Raw genomic sequence first — 24,394 nt, forward strand, 5'->3', positions numbered from 1 at the left:
TCATCTAGTTATACTTTCTAGTGCACTATGTAGGGAACATAAATTAATTAACTAATTTACAGTCTGGTGCACTAAGTAAGGAACACAAATGATCATCTAGTTATACTTTCTAGTGCACTATGTAGGGAACATAAATTAATTACCTAATATACTGTCTGGTGCACTAAGTAAGGAACACAAATGATCATCTAGTTATACCTTCTAGTGCACTATGTAGGGATTATTAATTATCTAATATACTGTCTGCTGCACTATGTCGGGAACATAATTAATTATGTAATACACTATCTAGTGCACTATGTAAGGAACACAAATGATCATCTAGTTATACTTTCTAGTGCACTATGTAGGGAACATAAATTAATTACCTAATTTACAGTCTGGTGCACTAAGTAAGGAACACAAATGATCATCTAGTTATACTTTCTAGTGCACTATGTAGGGAACATAAATTAATTACCTAATTTACAGTCTGGTGCACTAAGTAAGGAACACAAATGATCATCTAGTTATACTTTCTAGTGCACTATGTAGGGAACATAAATTAATTACCTAATATACTGTCTGGTGCACTAAGTAAGGAACACAAATGATCATCTAGTTATACCTTCTAGTGCACTATGTAGGGATTATTAATTATCTAATATACTGTCTGCTGCACTATGTAGGGAACATAAATTAATTACCTAATATACTGTCTGGTGCACTAAGTAAGGAACACAAATGATCATCTAGTTATACTTTCTAGTGCACTATGTAGGGAACATAAATTAATTACCTAATATACAGTCTGGTGCACTAAGTAAGGAACACAAATGATCATCTAGTTATACCTTCTAGTGCACTATGTAGGGATTATTAATTATCTAATATACTGTCTGCTGCACTATGTCGGGAACATAATTAATTATGTAATACACTATCTAGTGCACTATGTAAGGAACACAAATGATCATCTAGTTATACTTTCTAGTGCACTATGTAGGGAACATAAATTAATTACCTAATTTACAGTCTGGTGCACTAAGTAAGGAACACAAATGATCATCTAGTTATACTTTCTACTGCAGTATGTAGGGATTATTAATTATCTAATATACTGTCTGCTGCACTATGTAGGGAACATAATTAATTATGTAATACACTATCTAGTGCACTATGTAAGGAACACAAATGATCATCTAGTTATACTTTCTAGTGCACTATGTAGTGAACATGAATGCGTTATCTAATACACTATCTAGTGCACTATGTAGTGAACATGAATGCGTTATCTAATACACTATCTAGTGCACTGTGTAGTGAACATGAATGCGTTATCTAATTCACTATCTAGTGCACTGTGTAGTGAACATAAATGCGTTATCTAATTCACTATCTAGTGCACTGTGTAGGGAACATAAACCAATTGTCTAATTCACTATCTAGTGCACTACATACAAAAACATGAATTCATATCTAAAACACGATCTAGTGCACTATGTAGGGAACCTAAATTCGTTAAATACACTACCCAAAGCATTATGTACGAAACATAAGTCTATTATCTAGTACACTATCTAGTGCACTAAGTAAGAAACATAAATTATCTAGTTCACATTAATGTGTTTGTGATGCGAAGTTAGCTTAGTAGCTCAGTTAGCAGCTCCTTAAAGTTCTGTTATCACCCATAATCCTTTGGTGTGTGCAAGACATTGGGGGGGTTGGTTCAGTGTCCGGGTCCGGGGGTACCTCCCTAAAATGAGTTTTTCCAACTTGGGATGTCTGTGATGGGGCTCCAACACTGAGCGGTAACTTAATGTAGTGCAGAAAATAATTCAGGATCTACAGACTCTGTACAGCCACTAAAATCTTGTATTAGTTCGTGATATTCGGACATTCTATTGGACCATGTTAAAAAGTTAGCTGCATTAGCTGCACTTTATGAAACAGTATCTGGAGAGATCAGCAGAGAAAGTAACTGATCACTCAGAAAAGCCGGGATTCCTGTGATGCTCGATACTCGGAGGAGATTTTACATAAAGTGTAAAGAAACATGAATAATCTCAAGTAAATGTTTTATTATTCACTTACCTTAATGCTACATCATACATCAAATACATCAATATTACATCAATTATTCATAATAAGAGACAAAACGTACAGCATGTATGATTACTAAACATGGCATTACAGAACACGTCCTTGTTCCACCATTATGGCATTAAACACCCAAAAATTATTATAGTGCTGCTACTTAATTCATGTTGCACCATGATGACCTTTGTCACCAGACATGAAGTCGATCTAGAAGTGAATGACCAGTAAAAACTTCTACAAACTTTGTTTTGTCTAGCTTGGTAACATCACTGACTAATTTATCGACAAAAATTCCCACACTGTGAGCTCTGACGCGGTTTTCATCAAGTGTGAATGTGCTGGTGTCTTTTGAGATCACTCTGCTGATTAAAACTCTTCCCACACTGTGAGCACTGAATCGGTTTTGCTCCAGAGTGAATGCGCTGGTGGATTTTGAGATAAATCAGGTGATAAAAACTCTTCCCACACTGTGAGCACTGATACGGTTTCTCTTTAGTGTGAATGCGCTGATGTCTTTTGAGAACACTCTGTTGACTAAAACTCTTAGTACACTGTGAGAACTGATACGGTTTCTCTCCTGTGTGAATGCGCTGGTGTCTTTTAAGATCACTCTGACGATAAAAGCTCTTCTCACACTGTGAGCACTGATGCGGTTTCTCTCCAGTGTGAATGCGCTGGTGGCTCTTGAGATTACACTGTTGATAAAAACTCTTCTCACACTGTGAGCACTGATACGGTTTCTCTCCAGTGTGAATGCGCTGGTGGCTCTTGAGATTACACTGTTGATAAAAACTCTTCCCACACTGTGAGCACTGATACGGTCTCTCTCCGGTGTGAATGTGCTGGTGTAGTTTGAGATGACTCTGGCGATTAAAACTCTTCCCACACTGTGAGCACACATACGGTTTCTCTCCGGTGTGAATGCGCTGGTGTATTTTGAGAGCACTCTGGCTATTAAAACTTTTCCCACACTGTAAGCACTGATACGGTTTCTCTCCAGTGTGAATGCGCTGGTGTATTTTGAGAACACTCTCGCGATTAAAACTTTTCCCACACTGTGAGCACTGATACGGTTTCTCTCCAGTGTGAATGCGCTGGTGTGTTTTGAGATCACCCTGATGATTAAAACTCTTCCCACACTGTGAGCACTGATACGGTTTCTCTCCAGTGTGAATGCGCTGGTGTCTTTTAAGAGCACTGGGATAACTAAAGCTCCTCCCACACTGTGAGCAGACGTTCCTTCTGTTCTGTTCTCTGGTGAGAGAGCTGTTAATGCTGACAGCACCAGAGGACGTCTGCTGATCACTGGAGCTTCTGGTGGGCGTCAGATCCTCATGTTCAGTCTCAATCTTCACCAGGGTCTCATATTTGACACTGTGGGGGGTCTTGATGTGTTTGTGGAGATGATTTTGGGTTGTACAGGAACGTGGACTCGAGGAGCAGCAGAAATCCTTGTTCAATCCTGAAGAAGAGAAACACAAGCTGCTCTTGTAACACCATCAATTACAAACATCACAATAAACACAGAGCAGATCAAATGATTTTCAAAGCTAAAAGTGAAGAGGAGCAAAGACACGGTACTGAGTGAGTATAGAGTGAGATAAAGAGGAAATAACCTCAGCACTTTTACTTTCAATATAGCAACAGAACATATTCACTCTTTTACACGCCTCAGTTATTTACTGGATTATATTATTAATATTATAAATATCATTATTATTATTATCATTACTGATGATAGAAACATTCTGACAGATGAACCATTAATAAATAAAACAGGTTTCATTGCTCAAGATTTGAATCATTCTTACTGAGATCATCTTCATCTTCAGGTTCCTCCTTCTTCTGAGGCAGGACACCTCCAAGTGATTGGTACACTGAGGAGAGGTGTCTATCAGAGGTGATGAGTTCCAGAGGGATTAATGATACTTCACCTGAAATCACATCAACATGTGAAGAAAGCTCAACAACCGGATGAAATTACAAATAAATCAACTTTCCATATTGTTCTATTATTTCCACTGATTACTGACCCCAATACTGACCCCACTACACTCTACCACACTGTCTGGTGGAACAGCGGTATATTGTTCCACATGTACTTACAGCAGAAACTTTCATCTTCATCTTCCTCCTTTTTTATTAGTTTCTTCTGGAATCCTTCATCTTCTAGATCCACGGGGGCGACGTGTCCCTCTTCTGCTGACTGCATTATTAAAGATCTAATAGACACACAAACAGACGTGGATGGATAGACGGATAGTACACCACATATTCCCACAGTGCAACAGGTCAAAAACATTAAAACCACTCACTGTCCATGTTATCAGCTCCACTTACCATATACAAGCACTTTGTAGTTCTACAATTACTGACTGTAGTCCATCTGTTTCTCTACATGCTTTGTTACCCCCTTTCACCCTGTTCTTCAATGGTCAGGACCCCCACAGAGCAGGTATTATTTAGGTGGTGGATCATTCTCAGCACTGCAGTGACACTGACATGGTGGTGGTGTGTTAGTGTGTGTTGTGCTGGTATGAGTGGATCAGACAGCAGCGCTGCTGGAGTTTTTAAACACAGTGTCCACTCTATTAGACACTCCTACCTAGCTGCTCCACCTTGTAGATGTAAAGTCAGAGACGATCGCTCATCTATTGCTGCTGTTTGAGTCGCTCATCTTCTAGACTTTTTTCAGTGGTCACAGGATGCTATTTGGTTGGTGGACTATTCTCAGTCCAGCAGTGACAGTGAGGTGTTTAAAAACTCCAGCAGCACTGCTGTGTCTGATCCACTCATACCAGCACAACACACACTAACACACCACCACCATGTCAGTGTCACTGCAGTGCTGAGAATGATCCACCACCTAAATAATACCTGCTCTGTGGTGGTGCTGACCATTGAAGAACAGGGTGAAAGGGGGTAACAAAGCATGTAGAGAAACAGATGGACTACAGTCAGTAATTGTAGAACTACAAAGTGCTTGTATATAATAAGTGGAGCTGATAACATGGACAGTAAGTGGTTTAATGTTATGGCTGGTGGGTATAATTGCTGTCTGCTCTTATTTATGGATGTGAAATTGTAAATTGAATCTTATTGATCATTAAAGATAAAAGAATGTAAAGTGCTCGTATGAGAACAAAATAAAACAAAAGTAAATAATTTACTGTGTTTGTATAAATCTGTAAAAATAACCTGTAAACAAAGCTAAACACGACGTGTCTACAAAACTGTACATACTGTAAACAACGCTAAAAGAACTCGAGGTTTTAATATGAAACAAAGTTAAAATAACTTGATTTATTTCTCTTTTTTTACAATAAGCGTTAAACTGAAAACTAAATAATACATTTAGCTGAATCAGCTGAGGTGAATCGGTTCATTAGCACTGAATCATGTGTGATGCTAACAGTTAGCAGCTGCTGTGTTCAATCTACTTAAATCTTCAAAGTGTTTTTATTATGAACTTTTGTTGTATTATTATTAAGAATGTAGTTAATAATTAAAGTGTATTAAAAATAAATAAATACAAACTTACAGAGTCACTTAAACACGAACACGTTAGCTTCTGTTTCTTCCTCTTGTTGTTGTTTGAACTGAGCTGGTTGATCCACAATGTTTAGGTTTATTCTCACCCCTACTGGACAGAAGTGTAACAGCAGCAAGAAGGTCCTGGGTTCGATTCTCTAGGCCAGCTGAGACACTGCTCCATGCTCTTGTGACTCCTCTCTGATCTATGTGCTTCCCTCCAGGTCACTTTGTCTCCTACAAATAGTTCAGAATTCTGCTGCTCTTACTCTTACTCATACAAAGAGATCTGATCACATCCCCCCGTCCTCCAGCAGCTTCTTTAGCTTAAGGTCGTCAGATTCTGGTCTCCTGGTTGTTCCCAGGTTTAGGCTGAGTACAAAAGACCACTGAAGTCGTGTCGTCATCATGTAGTCCACGCCATGTTGTTATGCTCATATTTGGTAACCCGGGTCTGAAGGAAATTTTGAAATGGGAAAAATGAATGAGATTTCGAAAATTCAAGTCAGATCAAGTCAACTTTATTTATATAGCGCTTTTTACAATAGACATTGTCTTAAAGCAACTTTACAAAATCCAGGACCAACAGATACAAAAACCCCTGTTGAGCAAGCCGAGGGCGACTGTGGCAAGGAAAAACTCCCTGAAATTTACAGGAAGAAACCTTGAGAGGAACCAGACTCAGCAGGGCCCATCCTTCTTGGGTGGTCTGGAGGATACTTTAAATAAATACATAATTTACACAAATCATACAAACACAGAATTAAATTATCTAAAAGTTATAACTGACAATAAATAGATAAATAAATAAATACATAATAGTTGTTAGTTGTTATTCGCTCTAGTCTTCAATAAAGTCTGTAGTGAGTTCTTGTCATTCTTGGTGCAATTACTCCACATCCGGCAGGAGCAGCATAGTTGTCACGGCAGTCTCGACTTTAATCCTTAACCTCGGCGGGTAAACAGGTTCCCATCAGAATGCCCTCGGAGTAAAACAACAGAGAATGTAGTTAATAATGTACAATGCTAGTTGAGTAAAACAGTTTTACAGAGAGTTTTAGACTCCGGCAGCCCTAATTATTACAGCATAACTAAAAGGGAGAGCGAGCAGGTAACAAGGTCATGAAGGCTTTCACAGGACATCAGCGCCCATCTCCCCACCGTCATCAAACCTGAGTGATCGGATAAGAGAGGCAGAACGACAGCAACCCAACATCCCTGATCACCACAAGTTTCTATCACCAAGAACCCCCAAGCTCTGCGCCTTTGTCTATATTAATCAAAATCCTGAGAAAATAAATGTTTTCAGTCTAGACTTAAACATTGAGACTGTGTCTGAATCCCGAACAGAGGCAGGAAGATTATTCCAAAGTTGTGGAGCTTTGTAAGAAAATGCTCTTCCACCAGCTGTGGTCTTTTTAATTTTAGGAACTATAAGTAACCCTGCATCTTGTGAACGAAGTGGACGTGCTGGATTGTAGTGATTAATAAGTTCACTCAGATACTGTGGTACAGACCGTGTAGCGCTTTATAGGTTAGTAAAAGTATTTTGTAATCAATGCGGAATTTAACTGGCAGCCAGTGTAGAGATGATAGAACAGGACTGATATGATCAAATTTTTTAGTTCTAGTTAGCACTCGAGCTGCTGCATTTTGTTTATGGATCTACCAGATCGGTTCATTGCCTCTCTCTTATCCTGTAGTCAGAAAAAAAATGTTCCAAAGCTGTTACGTTTTGTTTTATGGAGATTCTTCTGTCTATTATCGAATACGAATATGAATTGCACATTGTACTTGTACACTGGCACAACGAAATTGGAATCCCCCCCCCCCCACCTGAACGAGCGGCCAAGAGCGACACACAGACACACACATGTGCACGCAGGCGACACAGACTTTATTCTAGCGCACTGTGTAGGGAACATAAATTAATTACCTAATATACTGTCTAGTGCACTATGTAGGGAACATAAATCTATGATCGAAAATACAATCTAGTGCACTATGTAGCAAACATAATTAATTATGTAATACACTATCTAGTGCACTATGTAGGGAACATAAATTATTATCTAGTTATACTTTCTAGTGCACTATGTAGGGAAAATTGAATGCGTTATCTAATACACTATCTAGTGCACTATGTAAGGAACATAAATCAATTATCTAATACACTATCTAGTGCACTATGTAAGGAACATAAATCAATTATCTAGTTATACTTTCTAGTGCACTATGTAGGGAACCTAAATTCGTTAAATACACTACCCAAAGCATTATGTAAGAAACATAAGTCTATTATCTAGTACACTATCTAGTGCACTAAGTAAAAAACATAAATTCTTTTCTAATATACAATCTAGTGCACTATGTAGGGAACATGAATCTATTATCTTTTACATTTACATTTTCAGCATTTAGCAGACACCTTTATCCAAAGCGACTTACATTACAGTTACAGTATACAGTTCGAGCAATTGAGGGTTAAGAGCCTTGCTCAAGGGCCCAACAGCGATGGTTCAGTGTCCGGGTCCGGGGGTACCTCCCTAAAATGAGTTTTTCCAACTTGGGATGTCTGTGATGGGGCTCCAACACTGAGCGGTAACTTAATGAAGTGCAGAAGATAATTCAGGATCTACAGACTCTGTACAGCCACTAAAATCTTGTATTAGTTCGTGATATTCAGACATTCTATTGGAACATGTTAAAAAGTTAGCTGCATTAGCTGCACTTTATGAAACAGTATCTGGAGAGATCAGCAGAGAAAGTAACTGATCATTCAGAAAAGCCGGGATTCCTGTGATGCTCGATACTCAGAGGAGATTTTATATAAAATGTAAAGAAACATGAATAATCTCAAGTAATTATTTTATTATTCACTTACCTTAGTGCTACATCATACATCAAATACATCAATATTACATCAACTATTCATAATAAGAGACAAAACGTACAACATGTATGATTACTAAACATTACAAAACATGTCCTTGTTCCACCATTATGGCATTAAACACCAAAAAATTATTATAGTGCTGCTACTTAATTCATGTCGCACCATGATGACCTTTGTCACCAGACATGAAGTCGATCTAGAAGTGAATGACCAGTAAAAACTTCTACAAACTTTGTTTTGTCTAGCTTGGTAACATCACTGACTAATTGATAGATAAAAATTCCCACACTGTGAGCACTGATAAGGTTTCCATTAAGTGTGAATGCGCTGGTGTCTTTTGAGAAAAGTCTGTTGACTGAAACTCTTTTCACACTGTGAGCACTGATACGGTTTCTCTCCTGTGTGAATGCGCTGGTGAAGTTTAAGATTATATTCTGAATTAAAACGCTTTCTAAATTTTAAGCAATAAAATGGTTTCCCTCCAGTGTGAATGCGCTGCAGCAGTTTCCCAGATGCCATTTTTTAGCGTTTTCTTTTTTTTTTTTTACTCAGTAACGGATGTAATTAAAAATGTAGCGAATTACAATTCTTCATACAAAACATACTTAAGTAAAAGCAAAATTACAGGTTGTAAAATCTACTTTAATAAAAAGTACAAGTACACAAAAAAACTACTCAATTACAGTAACGCGAGTAAATATGCCAGTGATAGCTCAGTGGTTAAGGTACTGGACTAGTAAACTGAAGGTTGCCAGTTCAAGCCCCGCCGCCACCAAGTTGCCACTGTTGGGTCCCTGAGCAAGGCCTTTAACCCTCAATTGCTCATCGTGTTCAGCTCATTGTGTAAGTCGCTTTGGATAAAAGCGTCTGCTAAATGCTGAAAATGTAAATGTAAATATAATTCGTTACTTTCCACCTTTCCAGAATACATCGGCGCACACACACAAGCTTTACAGTATTTTGTGTTCTTATCGTCCACGCCCAACCATAATACCAACACTACATTTCACTGATCGCTCGCTCAATCGCTGGTACCATTAAACCCCTCATCACTTCTTGCATGTGTTTTCGTGACAAGACGTAGTTCGGGAGACCAGACAGACTCGTCTGAGATTGCTCCTGTCCTGGTGATAGATGATGTAGTGGGTGACCCCTTATCACCGATCGGTCGTGTAGTGTGAAAATCACAACAACTTAAAGGACTCCCGATTACAAGAGATCCAGTCGTGTAGTGTGAAAATCACAACAACTTAAAGGACTCCCGATTACAAGAGATCCAGTCGTGTAGTGTGAAAAGAGATCCAGTCGTGTAGTGTGAAAACAACAACGGCTTAAAGGACTCCCGATTACAAGAGATCCAGTCGTGTAGTGTGAAAACAACAACCACTTTAAGGACTCCCGATTACAAGAGATCCAGTCGTGTAGTGTGAAAACAACAACCACTTTAAGGACTCCCGATTACAAGAGATCCAGTCGTGTAGTGTGAAAACAACAACGGCTTAAAGGACTCCCGATTACAAGAGATCCAGTCGTGTAGTGTGAAAACAACAACGGCTTAAAGGACTCCCGATTACAAGAGATCCAGTCGTGTAGTGTGAAAACAACAACGGCTTAAAGGACTCCCGATTACAAAAGATCCAGTCCTGTAGTGTGAACTGTACGGTGATCTGAACCATTTGAAAGCTATTTTCCTGCTAATTCTAAATACAATAAAACAAACGATGAACGTGACCCTTCATCTCCACACCCCTGACCCTGACCCACAATCCCATTAGGAAAAGAACATTCAAAACCTGAACTACACAGTACTGGGGTGAGAGGGTGTGATTAGCAAACTGCAATTTAATCAAGATAAGAGTAACAATGTAAAGCCCAGTGCCTGAATACAGATATCACACAGTGTTTCATCATATACAGATTATAGGCTATAACAGTCTCCACTTAATCCCAAATCCATCCCACAGCAGATAACAAAGTAATACATTCATCCATCTTTAGGTACCACTCCCACACACACACACCTACACACCCAATTAAAAGCAATTTATACGTCAGTCCATGATCAGAGCACATGCTCAGTGTGCTGGTGTCTTTTAGAAAAACTTTATCTAAATCTAAGCACTAAAAAGGTTTCTCTCTAGTGTGAATGCGCTGATGTCTTTTAAGATCACTCTGTTGATTAAAGCTCTTCCCACACTCTGAGCACTGATACGGTTTCTCTCCAGTGTGAATGCGCTGGTGTCTTTTAAAATCCCCCTGATGATTAAAACTCCTTCCACACTCTGAGCACTGATACGGTTTCTCTCCTGTGTGAATGCGCTGGTGGGTTTTGAGATCACAGTGATAACTAAAGCTCTTCCCGCACTGTGAGCACTGGTACGGTTTCTCTCCCGTGTGAATGAGCTGGTGTCTTTTGAGATCACCGTGATAATTGAAGCGCTTCCCGCACTGTAAGCACTGATACGGTTTCTCTCCGGTGTGAATGCGTTGGTGAAGTTTAAGATTGTTTTCTGAATTAAAACTCTTTCCACATTCTAAGCAATGGAATGGTTTCCCTCCAGTGTGAATGCGCTGGTGAATTTTTAGAACATTCCGACGATTAAAGCTCTTCCCACAGTGTGAGCACTGATGTGGTTTCTCTCCGGTGTGAATGCGCTGGTGGATGTTGACATGACTCTGTTGATTAAAGCTCTTCCCACACTGTGAGCACTGATACGGTTTCTCCCCAGTGTGAATGCGCCGGTGGATTTTAAGATGACACTGGCGATTAAAGCTCTTCCCGCACTCTAAGCACTGATACGGTTTCTCTCCACTATGAATGCGCTGGTGGATACTGAGAGCACTCTGACGATGAAAACTCTTCCCACACTGTGAGCACTGATACGGTTTCTCTCCAGTGTGAATGCGCTGGTGTTCTTTAAGATCACTGAGCTGATTAAAACTCTTCCCACATTGTAAGCACTGATGAGGTTTCTCCCCAGTGTGAATGCGCTGGTGGATACTGAGAGCACTCTGACGATGAAAACTCTTCCCACATTGTAAGCACTGATGAGGTTTCTCCCCAGTGTGAATGCGCTGGTGTTTTTTGAGATTAATCTGTTGATTAAAACTCCTCCCACACTGTGAGCACTGATACGGTTTCTCTCCAGTGTGAATGCGCTGGTGTATTCTGAGAGCACTTGGAGATCTAAAGCTCTTCCCACACTGTGAGCAGACGTTCCTTCTGTTCTGTTCTCTGGTGAGAGAGCTGTTAATGCTGACAGCACCAGAGGACGTCTGCTGATCACTGGAGCTTCTGGTGGGCGTCAGATCCTCATGTTCAGTCTTAATCTTCACCAGGGTCTCATATTTGACACTGTGGGGGGTCTTGATGTGTTTGTGGAGATGATTTTGGGTTGTACAGGAACGTGGACTCGAGGAGCAGCAGAAATCCTTGTTCAATCCTGAAGAAGAGAAACACAAGCTGCTCTTGTAACACAATCAATTACAAACATCACATATTCAGTCAGTGTATGATGGTTATTATGGTTATTGTTGCTGCTGGTAGAAACAATTCTGACAGATGAATCCAAATTAAATAAAAGAAGTTCTTACTGAGATCATCTTCATCTTCAGGTTCCTCCTTCTTCAGAGGCTGGAAACCTCCATGCTGTTGGTACACTGAGGAGAGGTGTCTATCAGAGGTGTCGTGTTCCACAGGGATTAATGATACTTCATCTGAAATGTCGTTCATATGTTAAGAAGAAACTCAACAACTGGATGAAATTACAAATAAATCAACTTTCCATATCGTCCTATTCATTCCACTGATTACTGACCCCAATACTGACCATCCTGTTCTGTACCACACTGTCTGGTGGAAAAGTGCAAAATTGTTCCATATGTACTTACAGAAGAAATCTTCATCTTCTGATTCCTCCTTTTTTATTAGTTTCTTAAAGAATCCTTCATCTTCAGTTCCTTCATCTTCTAGATCCACGGGGGCGACGTGTCCCTCTTCTGCTGACTGCATTATTAAAGATCTAATAGACACACAAACAGACGTGGATGGATAAACGGATAGTACACCACATATTCCCACAGTGCAACAGGTCAAAAACATTAAAACCACTTACTGTCCATGTTATCAGCTCCACTTACCATATAGAAGCACTTTGTAGTTCTACAATTACTGACTGTAGTCCATCTGTTTCTCTACATGCTTTGTTACCCCCTTTCATGCTGTTCTTCAATGCTCAGGACCCCCACAGAGCAGGTATTATTTAGGTGGTGGATCATTCTCAGCATTGCAGTGACACTGACACGGTGGTGGTGTGTTAGTGTGTGTTGTGCTGGTATGAGTGGATCAGACACAGCAGTGCTGCTGGAGTTTTTAAACACCGTGTCCACTCATTGTCCACTCTATTAGACACTCCTACCTAGTCGGTCCACCTTGTAGATGTAAAGTCAGAGACGATCGCTCATCTATTGCTGCTGTTTGAGTCGCTCATCTTCTACACTTTTATCAGTGGTCACAGGACACTGCCCACGGGGCACTCTTGGCTGGATGTTTTTGGTTGGTGGACTATTCTCAGTCCAGCAGTGACAGTGAAGTGTTTAAAAACTCCAGCAGCGCTGCTGTGTCTGATCCATTCATACCAGCACAACACACACTAACACACCATCACCATGTCAGTGTCACTGCAGTGCTGAGAATGATCCACCACCTAAATAATACCTGCTCTGTGGTGGTCCTGTGGTGGTCCTGACCATTAAAGAACAGCATGAAAGGGGGTAACAAAGCATGTAGAGAAACAGATGAACTACAGTCAGTAATTGTAGAACTACAAAGTGCTTGTATATAATAAGTGGAGCTGATAACATGGACAGTAAGTGGTTTAATCTTATGGCTGGTGGGTATAATTGCTGTCTGCTCTTATTTATGGATGTGAAATTGTAAATTGACTCTTATTGATCATTAAAGATAAAAGAATGTAAAGTGCTCGTATGAGAACAAAATAAAACAAAAGTAAATAATTTACTGTGTTTGTATAAATCTGTAAAAATAACCTGTAAACAAAGCTAAACACCACGTGTCTACAAAACTGTACATACTGTAAACAACGCTAAAAGAACTCGAGGTTTTAATATGAAACAAAGTTAAAATAACTTGATTTATTTCTCTTTTTTTACAATAAGCGTTAAACTGAAAACTAAATAATACATTTAGCTGAATCAGCTGAGGTGAATCGGTTCATTAGAACTGAATCATGTGTGATGCTAACAGTTAGCAGCTGCTGTGTTCAATCTACTTAAATCTTCAAAGTGTTTTTTATTATGAACTTTTGTTGTATTATTATTAAGAATGTAGTTAATAATGAAAGTGTATTAAAAATAAATAAATATAAACTTACAGAGTCACTTAAACACGAACACGTTAGCTTCTGTTTCTTCCTCTTGTTGTTGTTTGAACTGAGCTGGTTGATCCACAATGTTTAGGTTTATTCTCCCCCCTACTGGACAGAAGTGTAACAGCAGCAAGAAGGTCCTGGGTTCGATTCTCTAGGCCAGCTGAGACACTGCTCCATGCTCTTGTGACTCCTCTCTGATCTATGTGCTTCCCTCCAGGTCACTTTGTCTCCTACAAATAGTTCAGAATTCTGCTGCTCTTACTCTTATTCATACAGAGAGATTTGATCTGAAATTTTGAAATGGGAAAAATGAATGAGATTTCGAAAATTCAAGTCAGATCAAGTCAACTTTATTTATATAGCGCTTTTTACAATAGACATTGTCTTAAAGCAACTTTACAAAATCCAGGACCAACAGATACAAAAACCCCTGTTGAGCAAGCCGAGGGCGACTGTGGCAAGGAAAAACTCCCTGAAAATTACAGGAAGAAACCTTGAGAGGAACCAGACTCCGCAGGGCCCATCCTTCTTGGGTGGTCTGGAGGATACTTTAAATAAATACATGATTTACACAAAGCATATAAACACAGAATTAAATTATCTAAAAGTTATAACTGACAATAAATAGATAAATAAATAAATACATAATAGTTGTTAGTTGTTATTCGCTCTGGTCTTCAATAAAGTCTGTAGTGAGTTCTTGTCATTCTTGGTGCAATTACTCCAGACCCGTCACATCCGGCAGGAGCAGCATAGTTGCCACAGCAGTCTCGACTTTAATCCTTAACCTTGGCGGGTAAACAGGTTCCCATCAGAACGCCCTCGGAGTAAAACAACAGAGAATGTAGTTAATAATGTACAATGCTAGTTGAGTAAAACAGTTTTACAGAGAGTTTTAGACTCCGGCAGCCCTAATTATTACAGCATAACTAAAAGGGAGAGCGAGCAGGTAACAAGGTCATGAAGGCTTTCACAGGACATCAGCGCCCATCTCCCCACCGTCATCAAACCTGAGTGATCGGATAAGAGAGGCAGAACGACAGCAACCCAACATCCCTGATCACCACAAGTTTCTATCACCAAGAACCCCCAAGCTCTGGGCCTTTGTCTATATTAATCAAAATCCTGAGAAAATAAATATGTTTTCAGTCTAGACTTAAACATTGAGACTGTGTCCGAATCCCGAACAGAGGCAGGAAGATTATTCCAAAGTTGTGGAGCTTTGTAAGAAAATGCTCTTCCACCAGCTGTGGTCTTTTTAATTTTAGGAACTATAAGTAACCCTGCATCTTGTGGACGTGCTGGGTTGTAGTGATTAATAAGTTCACTCAGATACTGTGGTACAGACCATGTAGCGCTTTATAGGTTAGTAAAAGTATTTTGTAATCAATGCGGAATTTAACTGGCAGCCAGTGTAGAGATGATAGAACAGGACTGATATGATAAAATGTTTTAGTTCTAGTTAGCACTCGAGCTGCTGCATTTTGTTTATGGATCTACCAGATCGGTTCATTGCCTCTCTCTTATCCTGTAGTCAGAAAAAAAATGTTCCAAAGCTGTTACGTTTTGTTTTATGGAGATTCTTCTGTCTATTATCGAATACGAATATGAATTGCACATTGTACTTGTACACTGGCACAACGAAATTGGAATACCCCCCCCCCACCCGCAAGAAAAAAAAAACAGCAAACCAAATCCAAGATGACCTCATAACATGCTGTGAAGCTAAAGTCTGTGTTGACAGATGAAACCATTTATTTCAGTGGTGTAGAACCTGTATGTGTGTCTGTCTGCACATGTGCAAACGCTAAGACTCAGATTTCTGTCCATTGGAAAAACAGGATTGTGGTCACGTTAACCACAGTCATTCTTTCTCAGCTGGAAATTTGGGGTCTTCATACACCTTGCTTTAATGTACAGGGTTATGATAGCAGACATCCCAAGTGTCCCGGAAGTTCCGGAAGTCTCCCACATATACATAGCAACTGCCTGATGCCCCCAAGTCAGATAAAATCTCCCGGAATCTAGAACGAACGGCCAAGAGCGACACACACGCAGGTGACACAAACTTTTTTCCTAGCGCACTGTGTAGGGAACATAAATTAATTACCTAATATACAGTCTGGTGCACTAAGTAAGGAACACAAATGATCATCTAGTTATACTTTCTAGTGCACTATGTAGGGATTATTAATTATCTAATATACTGTCTGCTGCACTATGTAGGGAACATAATTAATTATGTAATACACTATCTAGTGCACTATGTAAGGAACACAAATGATCATCTAGTTATACTTTCTAGTGCACTATGTAGTGAACATGAATACGTTATCTAATACACTATCTAGTGCACTATGTAGTGAACATGAATGCGTTATCTAATACACTATCTAGTGCACTATGTAGTGAACATGAATGCGTTATCTAATACACTTTCTAGTGCACTATGTAGGGAACATAAATTAATTACCTAATATACAGTCTGCTGCACTAAGTAAGGAACACAAATGATCATCTAGTTATACTTTCTACTGCAGTATGTAGGGAACATAAATTAATTACCTAATATACAGTCTGCTGCACTAAGTAAGGAACACAAATGATCATCTAGTTATACTTTCTACTGCAGTATGTAGGGAACATAAATTAATTACCTAATATACTGTCTGGTGCACTAAGTAAGGAACACAAATGATCATCTAGTTATACTTTCTAGTGCACTATGTAGGGAACATAAATTAATTACCTAATATACAGTCTGGTGCACTAAGTAAGGAACACAAATGACCATCTAGTTATACTTTCTACTGCAGTATGTAGGGAACATAAATTAATTACCTAATATACAGTCTGGTGCACTAAGTAAGGAACACAAATGATCATCTAGTTATACTTTCTAGTGCACTATGTAGGGAACATAAATTAATTACCTAATATACTGTCTGGTGCACTAAGTAAGGAACACAAATGATCATCTAGTTATACTTTCTAGTGCAGTATGTAGGGAACATAAATTAATTACCTAATATACAGTCTGCTGCACTAAGTAAGGAACACAAATGATCATCTAGTTATACTTTCTACTGCAGTATGTAGGGAACATAAATTAATTACCTAATATACTGTCTGGTGCACTAAGTAAGGAACACAAATGATCATCTAGTTATACTTTCTAGTGCACTATGTAGGGAACATAAATTAATTACCTAATATACAGTCTGCTGCACTAAGTAAGGAACACAAATGATCATCTAGTTATACTTTCTACTGCACTATGTAGGGAACATAAATTAATTACCTAATATACTGTCTGGTGCACTAAGTAAGGAACACAAATGATCATCTAGTTATACTTTCTAGTGCACTATGTAGGGAACATAAATTAATTACCTAATATACTGTCTGGTGCACTAAGTAAGGAACACAAATGATCATCTAGTTATACCTTCTAGTGCACTATGTAGGGATTATTAATTATCTAATATACTGTCTGCTGCACTATGTAGGGAACATAATTAATTATGTAATACACTATCTAGTGCACTATGTAAGGAACACAAATGATCATCTAGTTATACTTTCTAGTGCACTATGTAGTGAACATGAATGCGTTATCTAATACACTATCTAGTGCACTATGTAGTGAACATGAATGCGTCATCTAATACACTATCTAGTGCACTATGTAGTGAACATGAATGCGTTATCTAATTCACTCTCTAGTGCACTGTGTAGTGAACATAAATGCATTATCTAATTCACTATCTAGTGCACTGTGTAGGGAACATAAACCAATTGTCTAATTCACTATCTAGTGCACTACATACAAAAACATGAATTCATATCTAAAACACGATCTAGTGCACTATGTAGGGAACCTAAATTCGTTAAATACACCACCCAAAGCATTATGTACGAAACATAAGTCTATTATCTAGTACACTATCTAGTGCACTAAGTAAGAAACATAAATTATCTAGTTCACATTAATGTGTTTGTGATGCGAAGTTAGCTTAGTAGCTCAGTTAGCAGCTCCTTAGAGTTCTGTTATCACCCATAATCCTTTGGTGTGTGCAAGACATTGGGGGGGTTGGTCCGGGTCCGGGGGTACCTCCCTAAAATGAGTTTTTCCAACTTGGGATGTCTGTGATGGGGCTCCAACACTGAGTGGTAACTTAATGGAGTGCAGAAAATAATTCAGGATCTACAGACTCTGTACAGCCACTAAAATCTTGTATTAGTTCGTGATATTCAGACATTCTATTGGACCATGTTAAAAAGTTAGCTGCATTAGCTGCACTTTATGAAACAGTATCTGGAGAGATCAGCAGAGAAAGTAACTGATCATTCAGAAAAGCCGGGATTCCTGTGATGCCCGATACTCGGAGGAGATCTTATATAAAATGTAAAGAAACATGAATAATCTCAAGTAATTATTTTATTATTCACTTACCATACATTAGTGCTACATCATACATCAAATACATCAATATTACATCAACTATTCATAATAAGAGACAAAACGTACATGTATGATTACTAAACATTACAAAACATGTCCTTGTTCCACCATTATGGCATTAAACACCAAAAAATTATTATAGTGCTGCTACTTAATTCATGTCGCACCATGATGACCTTTGTCACCAGACATGAAGTCGATCTAGAAGTGAATGACCAGTAAAAACTTCTACAAACTTTGTTTTGTCTAGCTTGGTAACATCACTGACTAATTGATAGATAAAAATTCCCACACTGTGAGCACTGATAAGGTTTCCATTAAGTGTGAATGCGCTGGTGTCTTTTGAGAAAAGTCTGTTGACTGAAACTCTTTTCACACTGTGAGCACTGATACGGTTTCTCTCCTGTGTGAATGCGCTGGTGAAGTTTAAGATTATATTCTGAATTAAAACGCTTTCTAAATTTTAAGCAATAAAATGGTTTCCCTCCAGTGTGAATGCGCTGGTGAAGTTTAAGATTATATTCTGAATTAAAACGCTTTCTAAATTTTAAGCAATAAAATGGTTTCCCTCCAGTGTGAATTCGCTGCAGCAGTTTCCCAGATGCCATTTTTTAGCGTTTTTTTTTTTTTTTTTACTCAGTAACGGATGTAATTAAAAATGTAGCGAATTACAATTCTTAATACTTAATACATAAGTAAAAGCAAAATTACAGGTTGTAAAATCTACTTTAATAAAAAGTACAAGTACACAAAAAAACTACTCAATTACAGTAACGCGAGTAAATATGCCAGTGATAGCTCAGTGGTTAAGGTACTGGACTAGTAAACTGAAGGTTGCCAGTTCAAGCCCCGCCGCCACCAAGTTGCCACTGTTGGGTCCCTGAGCAAGGCCCTTAACCCTCAATTGCTCATTGTGTTCAGCTCATTGTGTAAGTCGCTTTGGATAAAAGCGTCTGCTAAATGCTGAAAATGTAAATGTAAATATAATTCGTTACTTTCCACCTTTCCAGAATACATCGGAGCACACACACAAGCTTTACAGTATTTTGTGTTCTTATCGTCTACGCCCAACCATAATACCAACACTGCATTTCACTGATCGCTCGCTCAATCGCTGGTATCATTAAACCCCTCGTCACTTCTTGCATGTGTTTTCGTGACAAGACATAGTTCGGGAGACCAGACAGACTCGTCTGAGATTGCTCCTGTCCTGGTGATAGATGATGTAGTGGGTGACCCCCTATCACCGATCGGTCGTGTAGTGTGAAAATCACAACAACTTAAAGGACTCCCGATTACAAGAGATCCAGTCGTGTAGTGTGAAAAGAGATCCAGTCGTGTAGTGTGAAAACAACAACGACTTAAAGGACTCCCGATTACAAGAGATCCAGTCGTGTAGTGTGAAAACAACAACGGCTTAAAGGACTCCCGATTACAAGAGATCCAGTCCTGTAGTGTGAAAACAACAACCACTTTAAGGACTCCCGATTACAAGAGATCCAGTCGTGTAGTGTGAAAACAACAACCACTTTAAGGACTCCTGATTACAAGAGATCCAGTCGTGTAGTGTGAAAACAACAACGGCTTAAAGGACTCCCGATTACAAGAGATCCAGTCGTGTAGTGTGAAAACAACAACCACTTTAAGGACTCCCGATTACAAGAGATCCAGTCGTGTAGTGTGAAAACAACAACGGCTTAAAGGACTCCCGATTACAAGAGATCCAGTCGTGTAGTGTGAAAACAACAACCACTTTAAGGACTCCCGATTACAAGAGATCCAGTCGTGTAGTGTGAAAACAACAACCACTTTAAGGACTCCTGATTACAAGAGATCCAGTCGTGTAGTGTGAAAACAACAACCACTTTAAGGACTCCTGATTACAAGAGATCCAGTCGTGTAGTGTGAAAACAACAACCACATTAAGGACTCCCGATTACAAGAGATCCAGTCGTGTAGTGTGAAAACAACAACCACTTTAAGGACTCCTGATTACAAGAGATCCAGTCGTGTAGTGTGAAAACAACAACGGCTTAAAGGACTCCCGATTACAAGAGATCCAGTCGTGTAGTGTGAAAACAACAACCACTTTAAGGACTCCCGATTACAAGAGATCCAGTCGTGTAGTGTGAAAACAACAACCACTTTAAGGACTCCTGATTACAAGAGATCCAGTTGTGTAGTGTGAAAACAACAACGGCTTAAAGGACTCCCGATTACAAGAGATCCAGTCGTGTAGTGTGAACTGTACGGTGATCTGAACCATTTGAAAGCTATTTTCCTGCTAATTCTAAATACAATAAAACAAACGATGAACGTGACCCTTCATCTCCACACCCCTGACCCTGACCCACAATCCCATTAGGAAAAGAACATTAAAAACCTGAAATACACAGTACTGGGGTGAGAGGGTGTGATTAGCAAACTGCATTTTAATCAAGATAAGAGTAACAATGTGAAGTCCAGTGCCTGAATACAGATATCACACAGTGTTTCATCATATACAGATTATAGGCTATAACAGTCTCCACTTAATTCCAAATCCATCCCACAGCAGATAACAAAGTAATACATTCATCCATCTTTAGGTACCACTCCCACACACACCCACCTACACACCCAATTAAAAGCAATTTATACGTCAGTCCATGATCAGAGCACATGCTCAGTGTGCTGGTGTCTTTTAGAAAAACTCTATCTAAATCTAAGCACTAAAAAGGTTTCTCTCTAGTGTGAATGCGCTGATGTCTTTTAAGATCACTCTGTTGATTAAAGCTCTTCCCACACTCTGAGCACTGATACGGTTTCTCTCCAGTGTGAATGCGCTGGTGTCTTTTAAAATCCCCCTGATGATTAAAACTCCTTCCACACTCTGAGCACTGATACGGTTTCTCTCCTGTGTGAATGCGCTGGTGGGTTTTGAGATCACAGTGATAACTAAAGCTCTTCCCGCACTGTGAGCACTGGTACGGTTTCTCTCCCGTGTGAATGAGCTGGTGTCTTTTGAGATCACCGTGATAATTGAAGCGCTTCCTGCACTGTAAGCACTGATACGGTTTCTCTCCGGTGTGAATGCGCTGGTGAAGTTTAAGATTGTTTTCTGAATTAAAACTCTTTCCACATTCTAAGCAATGGAATGGTTTCCCTCCAGTGTGAATGCGCTGGTGAATTTTGAGAACATTCCGACGATTAAAGCTCTTCCCACAGTGTGAGCACTGATGTGGTTTCTCTCCGGTGTGAATGCGATGGTGGATGTTGACATGACTCTGTTGATTAAAGCTCTTCCCACACTGTGAGCACTGATACGGTTTCTCCCCAGTGTGAATGCGCCGGTGGATTTTAAGATGACACTGGCGATTAAAGCTCTTCCCGCACTCTAAGCACTGATACGGTTTCTCTCCACTATGAATGCGCTGGTGGATACTGAGATCACTCTGACGATGAAAACTCTTCCCACACTGTGAGCACTGATACGGTTTCTCTCCAGTGTGAATGCGCTGGTGTTCTTTAAGATCACTGAGCTGATTAAAACTCTTCCCACATTGTAAGCACTGATGAGGTTTCTCCCCAGTGTGAATGCGCTGGTGGATACTGAGAGCACTCTGACGATGAAAACTCTTCCCACATTGTAAGCACTGATGAGGTTTCTCCCCAGTGTGAATGCGCTGGTGTTTTTTTGAGATTAATCTGTTGATTAAAACTCCTCCCACACTGTGAGCACTGATACGGTTTCTCTCCAGTGTGAATGCGCTGGTGTATTCTGAGAGCACTTGGAGATCTAAAGCTCTTCCCACACTGTGAGCAGACGTTCCTTCTGTTCTGTTCTCTGGTGAGAGAGCTGTTAATGCTGACAGCACCAGAGGACGTCTGCTGATCACTGGAGCTTCTGGTGGGCGTCAGATCCTCATGTTCAGTCTTAATCTTCACCAGGGTCTCATATTTGACACTGTGGGGGGTCTTGATGTGTTTGTGGAGATGATTTTGGGTTGTACAGGAACGTGGACTCGAGGAGCAGCAGAAATCCTTGTTCAATCCTGAAGAAGAGAAACACAAGCTGCTCTTGTAACACCATCAATTACAAACATCACATATTCAGTCAGTGTATGATGGTTATTATGGTTATTGTTGCTGCTGGTAGAAACAATTCTGACAGATGAATCCAAATTAAATAAAAGACGTTCTTACTGAGATCATCTTCATCTTCAGGTTCCTCCTTCTTCAGAGGCTGGAAACCTCCATGCTGTTGGTAAACTGAGGAGAGGTGTCTATCAGAGGTGTCGTGTTCCACAGGGATTAATGATACTTCATCTGAAATGTCGTTCATATGTTAAGAAGAAACTCAACAACTGGATGAAATTACAAATAAATCAACTTTCCATATCGTCCTATTCATTCCACTGATTACTGACCCCAATACTGACCATCCTGTTCTGTACCACACTGTCTGGTGGAAAAGTGCAAAATTGTTCCATATGTACTTACAGAACAAATCTTCATCTTCTGATTCCTCCTTTTTTATTAGTTTCTTAAGGAATCCTTCATCTTCAGTTCCTTCATCTTCTAGATCCACGGGGGCGACGTGTCCCTCTTCTGCTGACTGCATTATTAAAGATCTAATAGACACACAAACAGACGTGGATGGATAGACGGATAGTATACCACATATTCCCACAGTGCAACAGGTCAAAAACATTAAAACCACTCACTGTCCATGTTATCAGCTCCACTTACCATATAGAAGCACTTTGTAGTTCTACAATTACTGACTGTAGTCCATCTGTTTCTCTACATGCTTTGTTACCCCCTTTCATGCTGTTCTTCAATGGTCAGCACCACCACAGAGCAGGTATTATTTAGGTGGTGGATCATTCTCAGCATTGCAGTGACACTGACATGGTGGTGGTGTGTTAGTGTGTGTTGTGCTGGTATGAGTGGATCAGACACAGCAGTGCTGCTGGAGTTTTTAAACACCGTGTCCACTCATTGTCCACTCTATTAGACACTCCTACCTAGTCGGTCCACCTTGTAGATGTAAAGTCAGAGACGATCGCTCATCTATTGCTGCTGTTTGAGTCGCTCATCTTCTACACTTTTATCAGTGGTCACAGGACACTGCCCACGGGGCACTCTTGGCTGGATGTTTTTGGTTGGTGGACTATTCTCAGTCCAGCAGTGACAGTGAAGTGTTTAAAAACTCCAGCAGCGCTGCTGTGTCTGATCCACTCATACCAGCACAACACACACTAACACACCACCACCATGTCAGTGTCACTGCAGTGCTGAGAATGATTCACCACCTAAATAATACCTGCTCTGTGGGGGTCCTGACCATTGAAGAACAGGGTGAAAGGGGGTAACAAAGCATGTAGAGAAACAGATGGACTACAGTCAGTAATTGTAGAACTACAAAGTGCTTGTATATAATAAGTGGAGCTGATAACATGGACAGTAAGTGGTTTAATGTTATGGCTGGTGGGTATAATTGCTGTCTGCTCTTATTTATGGATGTGAAATTGTAAATTGAATCTTATTGATCATTAAAGATAAAAGAATGTAAAGTGCTCGTATGAGAACAAAATAAAACAAAAGTAAATAATTTACTGTGTTTGTATAAATCTGTAAAAATAACCTGTAAATAGGGCTGTCGCGGTGAAAGAATTTCCCCTTGCGATATTCAGCCTGTCTTAATATCGCGGTATGCGGTGATATCGCCATTTTTTGTTTTTGAAAATTACTTAATTTATCTGGATTTTAGAGCTATATACACAAGCTTTATTGTTAGGCCACGACTCGGTATATTATTGCTTTATAATGACAAAGATGAGACGGCTTTAAGACAAATCAAATGCGTGTTTAATGTTAAATACAGAACAGAGCTAAGATGTGCGTCTTTTCTCTATTAAAAAAAGTTTCAATTAAGCTTCTAGCCTAGGTTAGATATACACTGTGAAACGAAAAAAAAAAGAGTTTAGGCTAAATATTTTAAACGCACATCTAATCAAAATATGGTAAAAAAAAAAATAGAATAAAGAA

The 24,394-nt window shown here is 39.5% G+C and overlaps 3 protein-coding genes across 4 annotated transcripts in view; all 3 read right to left on the minus strand.

The window, feature by feature from the left end:
- Nucleotides 1–2,040: 2,040 nt before the first annotated feature.
- On the minus strand, nt 2,041–5,835 carry LOC134335065 (zinc finger protein 501-like). Of its 2 annotated transcripts, XM_063017457.1 has the most exons (4): nt 5,621–5,835; nt 4,186–4,301; nt 3,891–4,013; nt 2,041–3,541 (listed from the first exon to the last, which is right to left on the minus strand). In XM_063017457.1, the coding sequence occupies exons 2-4, from the start codon at nt 4,289–4,291 to the stop codon at nt 2,403–2,405; spliced, it is 1,368 nt and encodes a 455-aa protein (XP_062873527.1). In that variant the 5' UTR covers nt 4,292–4,301; nt 5,621–5,835; the 3' UTR covers nt 2,041–2,402. The 2 variants fall into 2 exon arrangements, with proteins under 2 accessions (XP_062873527.1, XP_062873519.1); XM_063017449.1 differs by lacking the exon at nt 5,621–5,835 and having other exon boundaries at nt 4,186–4,400.
- A 4,219-nt stretch (nt 5,836–10,054) lies between these two features.
- LOC134335054 (zinc finger protein ZFP2-like) lies at nt 10,055–14,114 on the minus strand. The gene is made up of 4 exons (XM_063017437.1): nt 13,900–14,114; nt 12,398–12,528; nt 12,101–12,223; nt 10,055–11,949 (listed from the first exon to the last, which is right to left on the minus strand). Exons 2-4 carry the CDS (start codon nt 12,516–12,518, stop codon nt 10,628–10,630), a joined length of 1,566 nt encoding a protein of 521 aa, XP_062873507.1. The 5' UTR covers nt 12,519–12,528; nt 13,900–14,114; the 3' UTR covers nt 10,055–10,627.
- Nucleotides 14,115–20,851: 6,737 nt separating this feature from the next.
- The window catches only part of LOC134302121 (zinc finger protein 850-like), a 38,119-nt gene continuing 34,576 nt past the window's right edge, over nt 20,852–24,394 (minus strand). The window contains exon 13 of the mRNA XM_062987173.1: nt 20,852–21,976. Coding sequence (XP_062843243.1) covers nt 21,073–21,976 — 904 coding nt within the window. The 3' untranslated portion in view covers nt 20,852–21,072. The remainder of the gene's footprint in view (nt 21,977–24,394) is intronic.

Source organism: Trichomycterus rosablanca, chromosome 2, assembly GCF_030014385.1.
Source record: "Trichomycterus rosablanca isolate fTriRos1 chromosome 2, fTriRos1.hap1, whole genome shotgun sequence".
Lineage (NCBI taxonomy): Eukaryota > Metazoa > Chordata > Actinopteri > Siluriformes > Trichomycteridae > Trichomycterus > Trichomycterus rosablanca.

Bases quoted from the DNA above. Each gene is read 5' to 3' on its own strand.
- LOC134335065 (XM_063017449.1), bottom strand. From the start codon at position 4,381: ATGTTTTTGACCTGTTGCACTGTGGGAATATGTGGTGTACTATCCGTC. The intron at 4,014-4,185 runs GTAAGTACATGT...ATGTGATTTCAG, and splicing joins TGAAGATGAAAGTTTCTGCT to GTGAAGTATCATTAATCCCT. The intron at 3,542-3,890 runs GTAAGAATGATT...TCTCTTCTTCAG, and splicing joins TGAAGATGAAGATGATCTCA to GATTGAACAAGGATTTCTGC.
- LOC134335054 (XM_063017437.1), bottom strand. From the start codon at position 12,518: ATGCAGTCAGCAGAAGAGGGACACGTCGCCCCCGTGGATCTAGAAGAT. The intron at 12,224-12,397 runs GTAAGTACATAT...ACGACATTTCAG, and splicing joins AGAAGATGAAGATTTCTTCT to ATGAAGTATCATTAATCCCT. The intron at 11,950-12,100 runs GTAAGAACTTCT...TCTCTTCTTCAG, and splicing joins TGAAGATGAAGATGATCTCA to GATTGAACAAGGATTTCTGC.